The sequence below is a fragment of the Meriones unguiculatus genome, chromosome 12 (assembly GCF_030254825.1).
Source record: "Meriones unguiculatus strain TT.TT164.6M chromosome 12, Bangor_MerUng_6.1, whole genome shotgun sequence".
Classification (NCBI taxonomy): Eukaryota; Metazoa; Chordata; class Mammalia; order Rodentia; family Muridae; genus Meriones; species Meriones unguiculatus.
In genome coordinates, this window is record NC_083360.1 from 76,713,947 (window position 1) to 76,733,365 (window position 19,419).

At 43.5% G+C, this 19,419-nt stretch overlaps 1 protein-coding gene across 9 annotated transcripts in view; it reads left to right on the forward strand.

Annotated features, from left to right (window-relative positions):
* The window catches only part of Nfia (nuclear factor I A), a 526,906-nt gene that overhangs the window by 421,274 nt on the left and 86,213 nt on the right, over positions 1–19,419 (forward strand). For all 9 annotated transcript variants that reach the window (XM_060365916.1, XM_060365918.1, XM_060365920.1 and 6 more), the window contains exons 5-6: positions 3,894–4,011; positions 9,879–10,006. In XM_060365916.1, the coding sequence (XP_060221899.1) occupies positions 3,894–4,011; positions 9,879–10,006 (246 nt within the window). The remainder of the gene's footprint in view (positions 1–3,893; positions 4,012–9,878; positions 10,007–19,419) is intronic.

The following is a 19,419-nucleotide window of genomic DNA, read 5'->3' on the forward strand; positions in this document are numbered from 1 at the left end:
AGGGAAGATGCATGACTTAGAAATAACATCTGAAGGCTCAATTTCCAAAGTTAACCTTTTGAGGAAAATCTCCTTGGTGAACAAGATACTTAGGCTGGAGTAATGGCAGTATTGCTTAAGAAACAGGGCCCTATTTCCCTATGCTTATGCGTATTTATAGAAGACGCTTTCACTTTGACTCCAAGGTGAGGGAGGTGGATGGGAATGATAACTATTTCCTTAATTCAGAATGTGTTTATTGGTCTTCGCCTGTCTACACAAAGGGTAGGGATCTCCTTAGGGGCAGTTCTGGGATCTGGGTGATTTCATGGTCAGGTGTTCTGATTCATCTTCATGATCTAGGGAAGTTGTCCCATCCTTTTGTGCCTCGGTCACATCCTACTAGCACTGTGAGTATTAAATGGAGTGATGGGTTTATCGTTCCATAGCAGCTGCCCCATGAAAAAAAAACATGTGTAATGGTATGTGATGATGATGACGGTGGTCCTGGGAGCAAGCTTTGCGTGTTTATCATAATCGTTACAATGCATGGCTCTAGTGCTTCCTGGATAGTTTTCCAAGGTCTCCCAAAAGACCATCCACCATTTCCTTTGGGTCTTCATTGCTTGCCAAAAGCTCTACCTGTTCTCCAGATGGGATGCTCAGAGAATGCTGAACCTGCTATAGGGACATTGCGCCAGGAAACCTGCACGTAGGTGTGAGGCCCCCTCCTTGCCAGTCACAGAATGTCATCCTACGACGGTGACCATGCATAGCCTATGTGATGGGACAGTGATGCTCCCGACAGTGATGGGAGCATGTGCATGCAAGGACCTCACATGGAAGGCGCAGTTTGGGTCTCTACGTTGTTTAGGATTACTTAACTCAGGTTGAGGAGCTCATTCTCCTTTCAGATTCAGGGATGTTTTAAACACTGAGCTGTGCATGTTTGCCATGAGTCCACTGAGCACTTTGGACAAGGCCCTCTGGTGCCCTCAGTGTATTCCCCATCGCTGCAAACTACCTGGATTACAGAAGGTCAAAACAGGATAGGTTAAAGAACATGTGTGCTGGCTGAGTTAATTTTTAAATATCTGTACACAGGTAGTCCACTGTATTTACATATGCCTGTTCCTTCCTCCACAAATTCTGGCTCCCTTGATATTTTCAAAAGATAGGAGAGGAAAAAGACACTCTCCTAGGGCAGATCACACTGTACATGAAGCGTCCAGTAGAAGTGCCAATATCCACGAGTGTGTAAAAGCCTCAGAGTTCCTTCAGTCAGCCCAGGGCAGACCTTCCCACTCATCCTTATCCCTTCACAGCAGCCAGCTGCAGGAGGACCTCACCTTCCTCTCCATGCTCAGGGGTGAGCAAGCTTTTCCACCCAGCTGAGGCCTCGACTCCTCTCAGAAATTTGTGAGGAAAAATCAAAATCCACACATTTGACACTGACAGGCCTTTTCATTCTCCCCAGTTACCAAGACACGTGACTGTAGGCTCCAAGAGGCAGAAGGCCTTAAGAGCACCTGTCGTGTTATTATGTGTCCGGTGGCTACGGTAATGATGAATGACATGGGCCGTCTTGCATAATGGCCCATTTCATACATAAAATATTGTGGAATAAAAGATGAAAATATGCAAATAAATTGAATACAAAAGCAAATGATAGAATGACTAGCAGCATTATTGAGTGGAAATCTGTTTACACTATTGTCAAGATAAGCCAAAGGCCTCCCTTTTGTTAAAGCTCATCACTGAGACGTGTGTTTGATTTTCAGTTTCCCATACCTTAGAAAAGATTGTTTTTACAGGACACCTATGCTTGATATTTGGTCATTGCTGTTAGTCAACTCACTGTATATTCTCAGAAATTGTTCTTCTGACTCCATAGTTACTCAAAGCACTACACAACTCATTCTGTCTCACAGGCGACAACCCTGAGAGGCACTTATTCCCGCCACGGTGAACTGCCAACATACTACCGCCACCATATACTTTGTGTATATAGTACCATAGTACCATATGCCGTGCCTTCTCCTGGCCACTCTGTGATGACATCTTACCTCATCTTCTTGCTTAAGTAACATCACTAATTTCTTACCGCCCCTTTTCTCCCGTGTTTCCTGTCATGAGTTAGAGATATTTCTAGAGTATAAATATAAGATTGGAGGTAGGTCATTTTACAGGCTGCTGGCCCTTCTTTGTTTCGTGAATAAAATTCAATGCCTGCACATATGACGAGTGCTTATTAATTGCCTCCTGCTGGCAGGGGTGATGCTTAGACACTGGCAATCTAACTGCAGTGGTTTCTACTTCCAGGGATGTTAGTATGTCAATGGCTGGCAAACGTGGTATTCTGGATTTAAAGCGGCACTTCTTAGAGAAAACTACCAGATCCTTCATGACCTAACTTTAGCCATCCATCGTGACTCTTCCTTAGCCATATCTTTTTCACTCCCTGTCTTATAACACAAAGGTGTCTGTAAACCAGTCAATATCTCCTGTTCTCTTATCTTTAGGCAATTTACTCTACCCAGAATTGCTCCTTTCTTCCCAGTTGCTAGTTCTTTCAGTATCTTCTGCAGGTACATTTTCTCAGGCCATTTTACGCCCTTGAGCCTCTCTTCCCAAGCTACGTCAGACACCGACTTCTGATCCAGTGTCTGAAGGCTTCTCAGCTATCGGTAGCTCAATCGCTCAGGCTCCTTGCAGTGGGCTCATGGGTGAAGAGCATGTCTCTGACCTATGTGTCGTCTTTTCTCTGCGGTTCTTGGTAACAGCAGTGCTCCAGAATCATTTCTTGAGTAAAACTGGTCTCATGGTGTTCCTAATTATCCGTCCTCCTGATAGACATTAGTGTGTTTAATGTATCTATCTACGTTGATGAGCTTACTATGTACAGTATCAGTTAGTGCTCACACCTACTGTCCTGCTTTCACGTCATATTTCAAGAAGACTACTTTAACTGATAATCTCACTGTAGAATTTACAGCTTTGAAAGAAGATTTTATTAATTCACTCAAAAAGTACTTATTAACCTACCGTAGACAAGGCATTTAGAGGCCGGGAGACATAAAATTACAGGTAACCACATCTCAGGAAGAATCCACTATGAAGGTAATAGGTTAGTGAAATTGAATGGGAAGTCGTCAGAATCTTCTAGAAAGGTTGGGCAGCCAATACTTCGGCTTCAGGGGCCATGTGGTACTGGTGTAGCCACAGTTCTCACTGCCACAAACAGCATGCAGTGATGGTGTATGCAGTGAAAATCTTTCTTTGCAAAAACATAACACACATACTCAGAACAACAACAGCAACAACCAAACACAGACGTCTCAAGGTACAGGTATGTGCAGGGAGGTCATGTGCAGGGAGGTCATGTGCAGGGAGGCCACACAGTAAAGAGAGTAAGAGAATGTACACATGTCACATAGCAGGAAATGGGGAATGGGAGCCTAGAGGGATGAATTCACGCTCATGAAAATTCAGACCAGAATTCCAAAAGGAAGGTGAGGGAAAGCTGTGGGACCAAAGTGAGAAAACCAAGGGAAAAATTGGGACAGTCATTTTTTAAAAATGAAGACTAAAATATGAGAGGTATTTTCTCTTAAACTACCCAGTAATACCATAAGCTTGATAACAGTTTACTGTTTAAAAAAAAATTAAAAGACAAAAGACACATTAGAAAGAATGCGCCTTTCTAGTATAGACCATTTTCATTGTCAATATTCCTTTGAAATCAGAGATTTTTAGTGACTATTCTGGATAAACCTTGCAGATAAATGCAAACAGAAAATATGTTCCATGCTACACTAATGTAGGTTCTTGAATTCACAGGACTTACAGTTTGTTTTGTTTTGTTTTGTTTTTGTTTTGTTTTGTTTTGTTTTGTTTTGTTTTCCTCTCTCTAGCACCAATAGCTGCAGGAACCGGCCCCAATTTTTCTCTCTCTGATTTGGAAAGTTCTTCATACTACAGCATGAGTCCAGGAGCAATGAGGAGGTCTCTGCCCAGCACATCCTCTACCAGGTAATTGGATTGGTGGCCTCTAAGGAGGCTAAAACACAGAGATATACCTTGATTTGTAACTCTGAGCCTGCTGGACATTTAGCAATGTGTCTATAACAACAGAGGGCACAAAAGACAGCCTCAATAAGCTGTCTCTTTAGGGAGGGCTTGGACGGACACACACACACACCCTAGTAAGTAAAACAATTATTTCAATTGTATGCCATGAAATAAGCATGATTTGAATAGGCTTTGTCCAAAAGGGTGAGGTACTCAACTCTGAATGCTGGTTAGCTTTAAGGTGATGCGGGAAAGGCATGGTGATCTGGGTGGGTGAGCAGAGACATGGAGAAGGGCGATAATGAATGCAGCATATTCTCTGGGAAAAATGAATGGGCTTCACTGAGGGAAAAAAGTGAGCGCTCTGGCTTGGTTGGCATAATGTGGGCACTAGTGACATCAGCCTAAACACCCTGGCCACAACCTTCTTAGCTTGCTGGGCCCTGTAGTCTGCAAATCTGGTCTGTTGACGTTCCCTGAAGATGCAACTGATTTGATGTCCTGGCATGAGGTTATAAAAGAAATGCAGGTCAGAGAGTAGGATGGGGCCGTACTTTGGACCCAGATACTTCAGGGGGCTTTTAAAAACTTAAGTTGAAAATAGAATGCACTGTCCGTTGTAAGCACCAAGCTTCCTGATCCTCTTAGTTATCAGAGCCAACATCTAGAGAAGCCCTGTGCAAGACCCTGCTGTCTCTAGATAGCCTGGACCAGGGCTAGGGGATTAGGCATCAGAGCCATGGTTTTCCTTTACAAATTGGCTTTAGCACTGGGCTATGACAACAAAGAAAGGAGCACAACAGGGCTGTCAGTCATGTTTGTGTACTTTGCATAAAAACATTCATCAAACATGATTTCTGCTAAAGCAAGTACAGACATTTATGATTAAAAATGAGGCCCAGAGTGCAGACACTTTCCTTGGTGGAAACCTACCTTGCCTTTATGAGCAGTGTCTTAACCATCATCTTGAAAATGACTCAAGCAGTCATTTCAAACACTGCGTTATACTCTCATCTTCCGCACTGTTTAAATGCCCCCCCCACTCAGTTCATTACAGTGTCACCTCCACAAGAAAACAAGTGTCTCAAATCCCAAATGCATTTTTAACAGGAAGGGGGGGATTATGAATACATTTGGGTGTTCACACACGTGGAGGATTTCGAATGTTTGCTGATAGAAGTGGCAGTGCCCTGGGTCAACAGTAAGAGCTTTGTGAACACTTGTGGGGCCGAGGTTAATTTAAAAGTTCATGGGTGGCTTGCTTTTCATATGGAGCGTCTGTCGCGTCTACCTCCCTAGCAGCGACCCCTACCTCCTGTCCCTCCACACACCCCAAGCTCCGTTGTATGATTTTATGTTGTGACCTGTGGGTGAAGGCCAATAATTGTCATGTAAGAGGCTAATGTCATTCTTCTGTTCTGCAAATAAGTAGTCTTGACAAGGAGTTAATTATAAATATCAATAAGTTAATAACTCAGTAATGTTTGTTTTTCTCTTGTTGGCCTCTTCCTGGGATTTTTTATTTAGTTATTAGTGCGGGGGGACCCCAAGGGTGGGGGGAGGAGAAAGAACTAACATGCAGGTGTGCTCTTGCAAGGGCATGTATGTGCAGATCAAAGGACAGCTTTTGGGAGCCATTTCTCTTTTTTCACCTTTACATGGGTGTCCCAGATAGGTTTATCAGGCCTACCCAGCAAGCACTTTACCTACTGAAGCATCTCACTGCCCACCCTAAGGTGATTTTAAACACAAGTTCTTGAATATATAGACCAAACAGAATTATCTGTTTCAAAATTAGAAAATATGCCTTGACGAATTCCCAGAAAAACTCCCAGAAGAAAAAGTTACCAACTGGCCACTGCTGTTGATGCTATGTCAACCTTCATCTGTCTGTGGCTTTTTGGTTGTCTTTTTAGCTTGAGCCTTAGTTGTCTCCAGAAGTTTTGCCATTGCAGTAATGGAGCCACTAGAGCAGACAGCATTTGAGCAATTTTCCCAGGGCTACAGCCATGGTAAAGATGGTCCCCATTCAAATTCAGGTCTTCTGAAATTTACAAACTATAGTTACAGACACTGAACTGTCTTGGCAACAGTGCAGTACCCAGGAACTCTGGGACGTGGGATCCTAGCAAAGCAGTGTCTAGACTCTCCACCTACCGGTATGGTTCTATGTCCCTTGAAGGACAATGTCTAACTTTCCCATCTCGTAAGCAAACAATAAGCACCAAAGAGTTATATTTGGCCCTGTGGACACAAAGACAAATCAGAGGAGCTTTGCACACTGACAAGAGGAAATGTTCAGATTGGTTCATGTGAACACTCCATAAGGGAAATGGTTGTGGATACGGAACAAGACCTAACAGGTCTCACATAGTAGGAAGCAAGGGATAGAGCCCTTATGTTAGACAGTCAGGAGGAAGAGACAGAATCAAGGACGAGTTCCAAGAAATAAGTAAAAAATAAATAAATAAATAGAACCTAGTCCGTGTCCCAGAAGCCCCTTGCCTGTCCTTCCTGGCAATGCCAACGTTCCTCTCTCCTGGATCCTGTTCTCCCTCTATCCACACTTCCACGATGCCGATGCAGCGCCCGTGTCCATCCTGAGAGTCCTCAGACGCAAGCTCCCGTGCCAGCTGTAGCCACCCAGTTTCCCACCTGTGCAATTCGTACCTGAATCTTATGATAGCCGCCCCAAGAAAACCAGCGCTTTAGAACTCAGGAAAATATTAACGATGGGAGAACAGCACACAGGGAAGTTGCCTTCTGGGGTTGGAGCTCACTGAACATAGATGTGTGGCTGATCCCTCGACACATGTACTCACAGCAGCCTTTGAGCACTTGAAACAATCCAACACTGCAGTATGTGCTAAAGATTTAAAATAAAATAAAACAAAACCTGACACTAGTAAAAAGGTGGAGGATTCTTGAGCTGTCAGCCAGTATGAGGCAGGACTTTCTGCCGATATCATCCCATACTTCTGGTCCCCAGGGCCACAGAGTTCTCCCAGTTTGTTTCTCTAGAAGTCTGAGCGTTGGAGGCTGAATTAAGGGCTGTGTAAGTGGTGGTCTCCTGATACACATGTAAGGCTAGGAAAGAGGTCCGGGGAAGGATGGTTAGGACAACAGAAGAGGTGGAAATCTCCCGGGAAGTTAATACACCACTCCCAGAGCGGTGTCGTCTTGCACCCGTGCACCCCGAGCGCAGGTAGGTAGGAACTTGCTTCTCCGTGAGCACCTCAATGCTCCATTTGGATATCACAATCTCTGCTGTAAAAACATGCAGTCAAATCTGTAGGATGCAAATTATGGAAGAAATTCTAATTAGTCCTGTTGGTCATGGCCGATACATACGTCTCAATGTAGCAAAGTAAGAATCATGAGAAATCAAGGCAGCACAAGTCCCCTGACAAGAGCATAGCTGCATCCCTGAAGCTCTTAGCATCTTGCTGCCCATGCAAGTCTGGTCTTTGGTTAGCCAGAGGACACCAAGAGATTTCGCCCAACTTATAGCTCTCTAAGTTACAAGATGATTTCAAGTGGCTGACAGTTTTAAAATACAAATGGAGGAAGAAGCCAAACTCCATATGGAGGGTAGGGTGCTCCTTATTAGATCAGGAGCGCAGACCAAGAGATGCGCTTTAAATTGGATCCTGAGCTATGTGCATGCAAGGCAAGAAGGAGAACCAATGGGTCAGATCATTTCTATTTTCCACCGAAAGAGACAATAGAAATGCATAGAGAGATACTAGGTTTTTCTGGGTTTTATATATTAGAATCAGTTTTCTGTGTGTATTATGTATAATCTCAGCTAAAGGACATACATTCAGTTAATTTTACATGAAACAGAAAAGTTCTTCAAGTGATTATTTAAATCAAACTTCAAGAAAAAAGAAGACCATTACTGAGACAGTCCAAGACCTGTCCTCAACTCCTACATTAGCATGGTACCAAAAGGTTGCTTCCCTGTGATCTGGCTTTAATGAGAATAAAACCCAAAACCTAAAAACATTGGACTACCCACTCGAATTATTTGAATTTCTTACCTGAATTGCATCCTACACACTTTAAAACTTAAATTGTTTCCTGTTACTCAGGTTATAACCCCTCCTTCTCCTGCCACCTTCCCAAGTCAATTTTCTTCACTCACTAGCCGCTTTTTCACAATGTAACTCCCAAGCCAAACCTACGTAGAGGGCTTCAGAAGTCTTGTTGCTTGTAGGATAAAGTCCAGACTCACAGTATCTTCTCTGACCCTCATGCTCAACTTCTGCTGGGTCCCTCTGTTGGTTTCAGCATCTCTGTGGATCACACCTGACTTCTGCCACTGCCGACAGGCACCTGCTCCTGGAATGATACTCAGTATCTGGTGACCTGTACACCATGAGCTCAGCAGTAAGGGCGGATGCTACCTTGTCATTCTAATGACTCCAGGGGGCAGACAATGGCATTTTAGGTCTTGAGGCATGAAAGTGTCATAGGGCAAAGGAAAAAAAAATAATGCCAAATTTAGGAAACAAACAAACAAACAAAAAAGCACTTCTTGAAGTTTGAGACAGTAGCAGTTTGCCAAAAAATACAGAGGGTTTTAATATCTTTAAAATCATAATAGTTCCTGAGTTGTGCATTAGTGGGGTACCAGCCTCCCCTGGTCATTTCCTGTTTCTATCACCATCTTGTTAGCACTCACAGACAGCTCAGGGGCCTTCTGCTCTGAGAAATCCAAGCTCAAGCTCCAGGTGCAAGAAGCAGTGTTCCCCGACTCCCAGCCTGAGTATGGTTCCTCCATGCCCTTCTGTTTTCCTTGGGCTTCTCCATCTCTGCTCACACGTCTGACTCACTATACTACTCCACACTTGAGTGCTGGCCCTGGCACGGAGGAGCTACACAGCCAGTGTCTGATGAATGAAACCCAGGCAAAGTTCTGCATCCTAACACATGGGCAGGCTTCCCAGCAGTCACTGCCCAAGGCAGGAGATCTGGCCCTGCAGCAGTGCGTTGCTGGCAAGCTCAGTTTGGTCAGCCAGAGCAGGAATGAGCAGCAGGTGATGCTTCGCTGTTTACTAACGCTCAAGTTTCACCGGAGGAAAAATGTATTTCCTCAGCGGAAAGAAAAAAAAAAAAAAAAAAAGAGATAGATTGTGGGAGTTCCTTGGTCAGACCTCTACAGAAAACAAGTCTTCATTCACATAGATGAAACAAAATGTCATTTTGCTCTTCTCTGTGTAGGACATAAAAGTCCATAGACCACTCTGTGTCTACGCCCTTCCTTGTCTCAAGGCAAAGCACTCCTTCCTGCTATTTTTAGCCATTCCGTGTGGCATTTTATCTCTGGTGTCTGGAGATATATTTGGACTACATGGATGTATAGCAAATACCTTTTTTTTTTAATATATGAATAAATCTAAGTGGAGGATGGGGGAAAGCAAGCAAGGCATCCCTCGAAGGATCTTCAACCCTGCTTTTTATTTACTTATCTTTAACCTTCTCGGGGCGTCCTCGTGGATTTGAATAGGTTTCTCACTAGAAACCAGCCCTGAGCCACAGCTGTGGAGATAAGGTGTCTGGGCTTCCTAAGTGGAAGCCAAAGCAGGAGCACCAGTTCCATAAAGAGAAAAAAGGCACCAAATGGAGGTGGCAGCAGCAACTCCATCAGCAGAGATGGAGGCAGTGCTTGAACGCACAGGCGGAGATTGTGTACCACTTCCAGTGACTTGACCAATCGCACGGGAGCCTGCAGCAGGTCCTGGAACTGCACGTTTTTCCGATGAATCGTCCAGGAGGAAGGCGGCCTAGTGCGCTACTAAACAGGCATTCCTTTTCTCTTTCAGCTCTACAAAGCGCCTCAAGTCTGTGGAGGACGAGATGGACAGTCCCGGTGAAGAACCATTTTACACAGGCCAAGGACGCTCCCCGGGGAGCGGCAGTCAGTCCAGTGGATGGCACGAAGTAGAGCCAGGTGAGCAGGGGAGAGTCAGGAGCGCAGAAAACAGCATGTGCGCATGGCTGTGTTGTCGCACGGTAGAGCGGCAGCGAGCAGCAGATACAGCGGAAGCGAAAGACAGATGAGAGAGAGAGAGAGAGAGAGAGAGAGAGAGAGAGAGAGAGAGAGAGAGTGTGTGTGTGTGTGTGTGTGTCACGGGCTGTCGCCTGCACTGTGAGCCCGTGTGTGTTTCATTTTGCTTTGGTTGCTTGTTGAGCTGAGGTCTCCCTGTGTTGTACGCAGTGGCCTTGAGTTCCAGGTTCGAGCATTCCTCCTGCCTCAGCGTCTTGAGTAGCCAGAGCGGCAGTTCTCTTTTATGTTTATAAACACACACGTTTTGTTTTGTCTGTCTGTTTTTAAGTATACTGAAGCATTCATAAGAAAAGCTCTCGGCTTTTCCAACAACTTGGATAGCGGCAAAAAGCGGAATGAAGTTCCCTGTTCCGCAGATTACAATTGGATTTTTATAACATCTTGGTGTTTTTGTTGTTGTTGTTCTGGGTTTTGTTTTTCATGCCTGGCTATCACCAGGATTGTTAAAGCACCACAGCCACCTTTATGTCTGTCTGCACTAACCTGAATACATGCCTCTTGTGACAGCAGTAGAATCTGAAGAGTGATTCTGATAGCAGCAGCTTCTGAAGACCTTAATATCTGACCTCTACATGGCTTAGGGGAATGGCTCCAATGCCTATATCAATACAAGTCAAACCTTAATGTCTGACCTCCACAAGGCTTAGGGGAATGGGCTCCAGTGCCTTCGTCAATACAAGCCACGTGGGTAAGAGGATAGATGGCTCTGAGAATCATGGAGAGTACAGTCTTCGCTTCAGTGACAGGGCCGTGTGTTTATAGTCAGACTCCATGACTTTCCTGTAAAACACAGTCTGACAGTAGTAAATAGCTGCATCGATGCTCTTGAGGATCAAGTAAGATGGTCTGTACTGTCCACTTAAGAAGTAGATCCAGCATGGAGTGATGTAGAAAAAATAAAAAATAAAAAGAACAAATTCTCCGGCCAGCCCTCCCCACTCCTATCTCAGCCTGCTAGAACAGACAGGCACCGAGAAAATCTTGGAACTAGGCCCCTCATCTTCAGGGCTTTACACCTCCTCTCTCCTCCCCAGCACTTTTTCAATATACAAACTCTGTGGCTATAGATGGCTTTATCTGACTATGAAGGAGCAGCAGAAGGGAGATTTTAGGGTGATGGAGCCATCTGGGTCCTGATTATGGGAGTTACCATGATCGACATAATGTCTGAAATTGCAAAAGTATGTGCCTCCTCCTTACCTTCGTTGCGTTCTATCCCAATTGAAAACAAGTCACAATGACCCTCCCTGCCCTCTTGGCTGGGTCTTTTCTCTTGTCCCTTTGTGAAAACATGAAAGTCCCTGTGTGATTTCCTTCTGCCCAGTGCCCTCATGCTTATCTGTTCACCCACTCAGCAATCTTCAGTAGAATTTTCTGGATCAAGTACAATGCCACTTGTGAGAACTCAAGAGTAGATGAGGAGGCAGCGGCTGCTGCTTTCCAGAGATTAAAACGAGGCGTGGAATGAGACGCCCGTCTTCTCAGGGTTGTAGGGAGCACAGCGGTGAAGAGAGCTCCCAGTGTTGTCCAATGTCACCCGTGTGGTTGTTCTTTCCTGACGGCCTCACTTCACCTTCATTCCACACTCCTAACGGCTTGCCCAAAGGGCCTGAGAAATAAAGCCAGGGCAAGAGAGAACTCACACTCTGACTTTCATTGCCAGTCAACAGTGCCCTCCATGTAGAACTGATGAGAAGTTTCCGTGTATGAAAAAATTAAAAGATGGAGAACTTCTTTGAATCCCTTTAAAGGACTAATTAGTCCTCCCCAATGCCCCTGCTTCAGTCTAGATTATAATCCAGTATATAGGTGTGGGACACTTTGGGTGGATCTCTTTGCTCACATGTTCCGTGTACACTAAAGCTGGTTTATGATGTTGACGGACACAAAGCCCCTCACAGTGAGCCTGGGCCTCCCAGCACCCTATGCTTCCTCGCTGGCATATCTGGGACCTGTGAGGGCTGGTTGAACAGAGTGCTTTGGACTAGTAACTCTTTCATTCAAGGTGGTTCCTGTTCATACCTACACATCATGATTCAAACAATTACGAAGTCTAATATCTGCATCTATGTGCCCTCTGCACTCATCAGATAGCTAAGTTTAATGGTCAAATCCTCTTTACGTACAGGGATTTTTTTTTCCCTCTCCTTCTTCTGAAAGAAATTGTGTTCCTGAAAAGACTGTCCATTGTCTGTCCTTGTTTCATTAAAGAAAAATGCAGTCTCATGGCATATATTTGTGGGGGCTGGAGAGCACAGTGGATAAATTTATATTTGGCCATCTTCAGCATAGAAAGTCATAATTGAAACAGGGCCTGAGGGGACATTAAAACACAACCAAGGGATGTTGCACAAGCTCATGGCGACTTTGGTGTCATTAGCTCACACCAGCCACTTTAAATGGATAATTTATGCCGCCAGATGGTCCTTTTTGGGGATTTTCCATCAAGCCCAATCCCCTTTTTGGCACAGAGAACACCTTTATGTGTTCCCACACTTATCCGGGCCTACATAGCTTTTCCCCAGGGGTACAGTTAATTAAGTGGGAGGCTTTTAGTGTTTCACTCATGTAAATTGCCTTCAGAAATATGTTGGGAATTATGTATATCCAAATGCAGGGGCAGCCTGCGCTTGGGATAATTTTCTCAGACAAGTATGAAGGGCACGGGGTTTATGCTTCTGGTGTGACGCAGGAAGCAAGGCTGTACTCATACCCCACTCAGAGAGCTCAGCATCGGAGAACTGCCCTCACTGGGTTACGGGGGGGGGGGGGGAGTCTCCCTGACTACAGAGGCCAGCAGGTGGCCAAGAGAGACTTCCCTGAGCGACTGGAAGGCGCTGGAAAGTGAACAGCCCAGACACCCAGTAAAGTACAGGCACGGTTTTCTCAGATATCTTCTGTGGTACCCCGTCCTCCTTCCGATGTTTGTCTCAGTTAGTTAGTTAGTGTGCGGCCGCACACGATGCTCGCTGAAAACGCTAGGTAGTCTCAGCTTCTCTCGGCGCTGCGTCCGCCCCTACGTCCGTTCCCTCTGCTTGGTTTCATTTCTCAGCTGTCTCAGAACCTGGTTGAATTGGATCTGTATGTGGCATGAGGCCTATGAAATTCTATCCATCAGAATCACACACCCTCAATGGCTGTTAGGCCACACAAGTGAAAAGTTGCCAGGGAGCTGATAATGCAAATGATCAGGAAGAAAAGCTTTAGGCCGGGCTTCCTGGGCCAAAAAGTTGTGATTGGATCCCCAGAATGCCCACAGCACACCTGGTTGTTTCTCTTCCTTCCTTCCTTCCTTCCTTCCTTCCTTCCTTCCTTCCTTCCTTCCTTCCTTCTTTCTTTCTTTCTTTCTTTCTTTCTTTCTTTCTTTCTTCTCTTTTTTGAGACAAGCTTTCCTAAGCCCACACTGGTGGTATGTCTGTGGTCAGGATCTGTCTTTCAAACTAGAGTTGACCCCACGATATGAGTTTGCTTCTGTGTTAATGTCTGACCTCCACAAGGCTTAGGGGAATGAGCTCCAATGCCTTCGTCAATACAAGCCACGTGGGTAAGAGGATAGATGGCTCTGAGAATCATGTAGAATACAGTGACAGGGCTTCAGTGACAGGGCTGTGTGTTTATAGTCAGACTCCATGACTCTCCTGTAAAACACAGTCTCTTTAGTATGGGTATTCATACTAATATGTCAAGCTCTTGTATTCTAGGTTCATACTTAGGTTAAAAAGAGCAGAATAAAAATAGCAAATAACTCATTAGAAAGACCTTGAAAACTCCCCATTTTCCTTATCTTGAACACTTAACATATAACCTAGGTCAGGAAAAAAAAAAGGATATGGGCTACTAAATACACATAGGAAAAAAATATATAAGCAGAATATTAACTATTAACAGTGAAACATCTGCCATATCATTCATAAAATCCAATAATCCTCAGCATCTAGGACTTGTGCAAATGCTATGTCCGAGAGGCCCTTAGTGGCCTACGTAGCTGCTGGCCTTGTGTCCACCATCTCCTCCCTCGCAGCCCCTCTTGCTTTATCCATGCTCCATCTGCTATACTAACTTCTCCCACTAGAGTCTGCACTCCATGAGAGTGTGACTTGGCTCATCTCTTACACTGCTGTATCCCTAACACGGCATAATAGAACATAATAGGTGTTCAATAAATATTGACTGGATGAGTGAATGGGGCTTTCTTAGATACTCAAAAGCAGAATTTGCTGCCAACAGTCCTCTAAAAATTGGTATTTCCTATATTTTTAACCTGTAGGCTTTCTGTCAAATCTAATTACTAGAAAATCATTGGAAAGATAATTGCTATGGCTCAGCTAAGCATCTCATTGATCAGTAGTAGGGCACCGAACTATATTGCAACTTTCCTCCTTAACAGGTTTTCCTTTAAATAAGCCAGATATGTTTTTAAGGTAATTGACAAGAATAGTGTTTATTGGCAATTAGGGAAGGAAGGTAGAAGCCAAGAGGGAAGGGACAGTGGTCAGTGCATAGGAAGTCACAGTGAAATAGGAATGTACATATTGTCACATAGTAAGGCACTACATTCAATGGTATGATACATGGTATATGATGAGAATGATACACTGAACGATACGAATATCTCAAAATAACGAAAAGAATTTGACTATTACTATGACAAATAAATGGTAACCATTTGAGATGATAGATATCCTAACTCCCCTGATTTCATCATTAGGCAAGTGTCCATGTATCAAAACACCGCACTCTACCTCCATAAATATGCATGACAACTTGCCAATGAGATGTAACTCTGTATTATTTCAAAGAAAACTATAAAAGATAATTCATGATGGGTGATGCCTGTTTCAAGAAGCTCAGTGGTAATCTATTTTTATAAGGTGTTTATATCGTTTAGATTATCTGTTTTTATAAAGTGTTTTATGTAGCTTAGATGATCTCCCTGCTCTGTTAGTGTTGGGAATTTCCACTCTTCCATCTCTACTTTTCTCTTACACAATCATACGTAAGCACCAAGCCACTGCCATCTGAGGACCAGTAACTGGGCACCACAGGAAGTGTCTCCGAAATGCACCTGAGACCACCCAGATCTCAGAGGCTGAGAGTGCCAGCTTTGGACCCGGTGTGGGAAAGTCACTTAATTTTAAATGTTATGCTCTCAAGCCCTTCTCCCTGTGTTTAGCAGCAATGTCTTAAAATTTATCCCAAATGGATAGAAACCCACCCATTTCACATGGATCAAAGCAGACCACATACTGAGTAACTCCTGACCCTCAATACAATAAAGAAAACTGCCCTCGGTTTTCCCTTCCTCTCCTGTTCCCTCCCTCCAGCCCCCTGCCCTCTCTTCTTGCCACTATAAGGCAAATCAAGTCATGGCATATTATCAAGAGCCAACTATGCACAGTTTTCTGGGGTAGATACAAAAATGACTCCAGTGAGCACCTGTCTCTAAGGCCAAACCTCTGAACACCCTCAGGGGTTAGCTACTCTACCAATTATTATGATTACTCTTTATTATCTCAGCTGCACCTCTGTCTGGTAAGTGGTACTGTCAGCTGAGCTGATGGAAGCCAAACTCCTTTGGAAAGTTAATTTCTAATCATGTGAAAATCTGTCTCTAGGATTATGAGTGGGACAGACCTTACTCAGATGGTGGTAGTTAAAAGAGAGCTATGAATCTCAGCGAGAATTAGGATCAATTCCATATATATATATATATATAATTTATTCGCTTTGTATCCCGATTGTAGCCCTCTCCTTTGCCTCCTTTTGGACCCACCCTTCCTTCCTCTTCCCCCCTCTTCTCTTTCCCTAGTCCCACAGAAAGGGGACCTCCTCTCCTACCATCTGACCCTAGCCTACCAAGTCTCATAAGGACTGACTGCATCCTCTTCCTCTGTGCCTGGCAAGGCTGCCTCACCATGGAGTAGTGATCAAAGAGTGGGCAGCAGAGTCCATGTCAGAGATATCCCTGCTTCCCTTACTAGGGGACCCACATGGAAACTGAACTACCTATTGGCTACGTCTGAGCAGAGGGTCTAGGTCCTCTCCATGCATGGTCCTTGATTGGTACATCAGGACCCCCTGGACCCAGATTTGTTAGCTTTTTGGTCTCCTTGTGAGCTCCTGTCCCCTCCAGTTCATTCTATCTCCCCATTCTCCCATAAGACTCCCTGTGTTCTGTCCTAAGTTTGGCTGTGAGTCTCTGCATGTGTTTTGATCCCCTGCTGGGTGGAGCTTTCAGAGGGACATCCTATTCCCTCTCTTCATCCACTTCTGGTGTCTATTCTATTTGCTCTTCTGAATGAGAATTAAGCATCCTCCCTAGGGTCCTCCTTGTTATTTAGCTTCTTTAGGTCTATGGATTTTAGTATGGTTATCTTGTATTATATGGCTAATTTCTGCTTATAAGTGAGTATATACCAGGGTGTCTTTCTGCTTCTGGGTGGCTTCAGTCAGGATGATCTTTTCTAGTTCTATCTATTTGCCTATCTATCTATCTATCTATCTATCTATCTATCTATTTCTATCTATATGACAAATTTCATGATGTCCTTGTTTTTAATAGTTGAGTAGTATTCCATTGTGTAAATGTACCACAGTTTCTTTATCTGTTCTTCGGTTGAGGAGCATCTTCTCAGTACCTCGCTGTACCTTTTTCAAAACTGACCATATAGTCAGTCACAAAGCAAGATTCAATGGCTACAAGAAGATTGAAATCATATCTTGTATCCTATCGGACCACCATGGACTAAGGCTGGACCTCAACAACAACAGAAATAGCAGAAGTCTACATCTGCATGGAAACTGGAAAACTCTCTACTCAATGACAACTGGGTCAGGGAAGAAATAAAGAAAGAAATTAAAAACTTAGTAGAATTCGATGAAAATGAAGGCACAACATACCCAAACTTAAGGGACACAATGAAAGCAAGTGCTAAGAGGCAAGTTCATAGCCCAAACATCTTCATAAGGAAATTGGAGATATCTCATACAAGCAACTTAAGGGCACACCAGAAAGCCCTAGGGGGAAAAAAGGAAGCAGACATAACCAAGAGGAGTAAGTGTTTGGAAAAAAATCAAACTCAGGGCTGACATCAATAAATTAGAAACAAAGACAACAATTCAAAAAAACCAAGAGCTCATTCTTTGAGAAAATCAAGAAGCTAGACAAACCCTTAGCCAAACTAACTAATAGGATCAGTTTCTTTAAAAAAAAAAGCCAACAAATTGGGTTTAGGTTGGAATCTAGCTGAGGAACATTCCCAAACTTGATAGAGATTAGCCTTCCAAGCTTAGGCATTTTGATTCATCACTAGCACAAATGAACTGAGAATGCTTTCATCCATATTTCTACTCAAGGTGGGAAATTCTGTGGTGTCTTAGGAACCTCTCGGGTTCCCTGTGTCCTGAAGTAGAGGACTCCCCAGACTGTCTACTTGTTCATCTTCAAGGTTTGAGGCTGCCCCTGCACTGAACTGAGTATGTCGCTCAATTTCAGAACATCTAAAGAAAATGTAGTAAGAAACTATAATGCTCATCCATGGAATTTAGTGTTTTGTTTAAGTGTAGGTTTAAGAAGCTACTTAAAACTGGATGTAGTGACATACATGATTCCAGCACTTGAGAGGTGAGAGAGGGAGGATCATGAGTTCAGGATCATCCTTGGCTACTGAGTGAGTTCAGGGCCAGCCTGTGCTAGATGAAACTGTCTAGAAGCGCACAAACAATCTAAAGTTAACGGTGTGAATTTTCTCCTATAGAGAAAATTCTATTGAATTTTCTAATTCAAAATTCTAATTCATTAAATTGCTTTTATATATATTATGACTATAATTACATTGAGAAGGTAAAATTATTAATAGACACAATTATGCCAGTCAAAATGTTGGGAATTCCAAACAGTTCAGTGGAAGACTTAGAGTCAAAATTGGTTAGTAAAATATTTAAAATTTTGTTTAAATTACTTTTTAAATGCTATCAGTAATAGACTCCTTTCAGGGATGAACTTATTTCCAGGTTACATTGATATTAGTTTTAAAGGTCAAAATTGAGTACGTCCTCTGTTCTTATAAATATTATTAAGTAAATAAATACATTTTAAAATGTTTAAATGCATCTATAGAGGTCCATTTTGGCAAACAGTTAACTGGTGACTCCAGATTTGCAGAACTAGGCTCTAGGCCTCAGTAACTCTAATCGCAGTTGAATTTTGAGAGTAGTACTGGTTCTTGCAGCTTTTCAGATTGTGTGTTAGAAGCTAGGTATGCTGGTGAACATTGGCAGGTGCAACATGTGGAAAGCTAAGGCGGGAGGCTTCAAAGTACCTTTTGGGCTAGCATGTGTTCCCACGCTTACCAATCCTGATTTGGCTGCCAATAGCCACATGTCAGTTTTCAGGGTAGTTTACCAATCTGTCCTTCTAGCTAAGGCATATATAAGTGCCAGAAGGAAGGCATCAGACTGGTAGCAGTAGCCCATTGATCATGGACACTCTGCTGCACTAGCATAAATTAGGGGAAATGATTACATCTCCCACAATCCCCAGCAGTAATGGGAATGGCTGCTGTCACAGAACACTGCGGAGGGATCAATGTCTTGGCTTTACTTCTGCATTTATGGAGCAGTGGGAAAGCATCTTTCTGTGACAGTGTTCTCCCCCCGCATTATCTCCTTAATATTGGCGCTAAGAGAAAATGATGTGCCGGAGAGCATAAGTAGAGTAACAAGGGTCTGTTCTTAATGACCCTTATCAGAGAAATTTCACCTAAATAAAGGGTTACAACAGAAAAACTCCATTACAAAATGAGAATTCTCACCACCCTTCAAACATGCCATTACCTTTTTTATCAGGCTGTTTTCTTAATGCCAAAAATGGCCCAAACTAACCCTTTTTATTGAATTTCAAAGGGCTATATATTACAAGGAAGAGATGTCTTCTCTCTCTCTCTCTCTCTCTCTCTCTCTCTCACACACACACATATACACACACTGTATTGTGTGCCACATGCATGTATGACAAAGCATGGCCAACAAAATTGCTCTTTGTTTGTTTTTTTCCTCTCCCAAAGCCTGTTACAGTACCTGGCAATATGACAGACATTCAATCACTATTTGTTGAATAGATATATATGAAGCTAGAGACCATGTGTGTCCTATCTTGTCCTTTGAATCTGATCAAACACTGAGATCAGAGTGCTGAGTGCATTTGATGAAGGAATGAGGGGAGCCTCTTTGGCATTCAAGAGCCCAGATGCACAATTTTGTAAATACTGAAGCTCCCAAGGAAATAAATGCTGCGT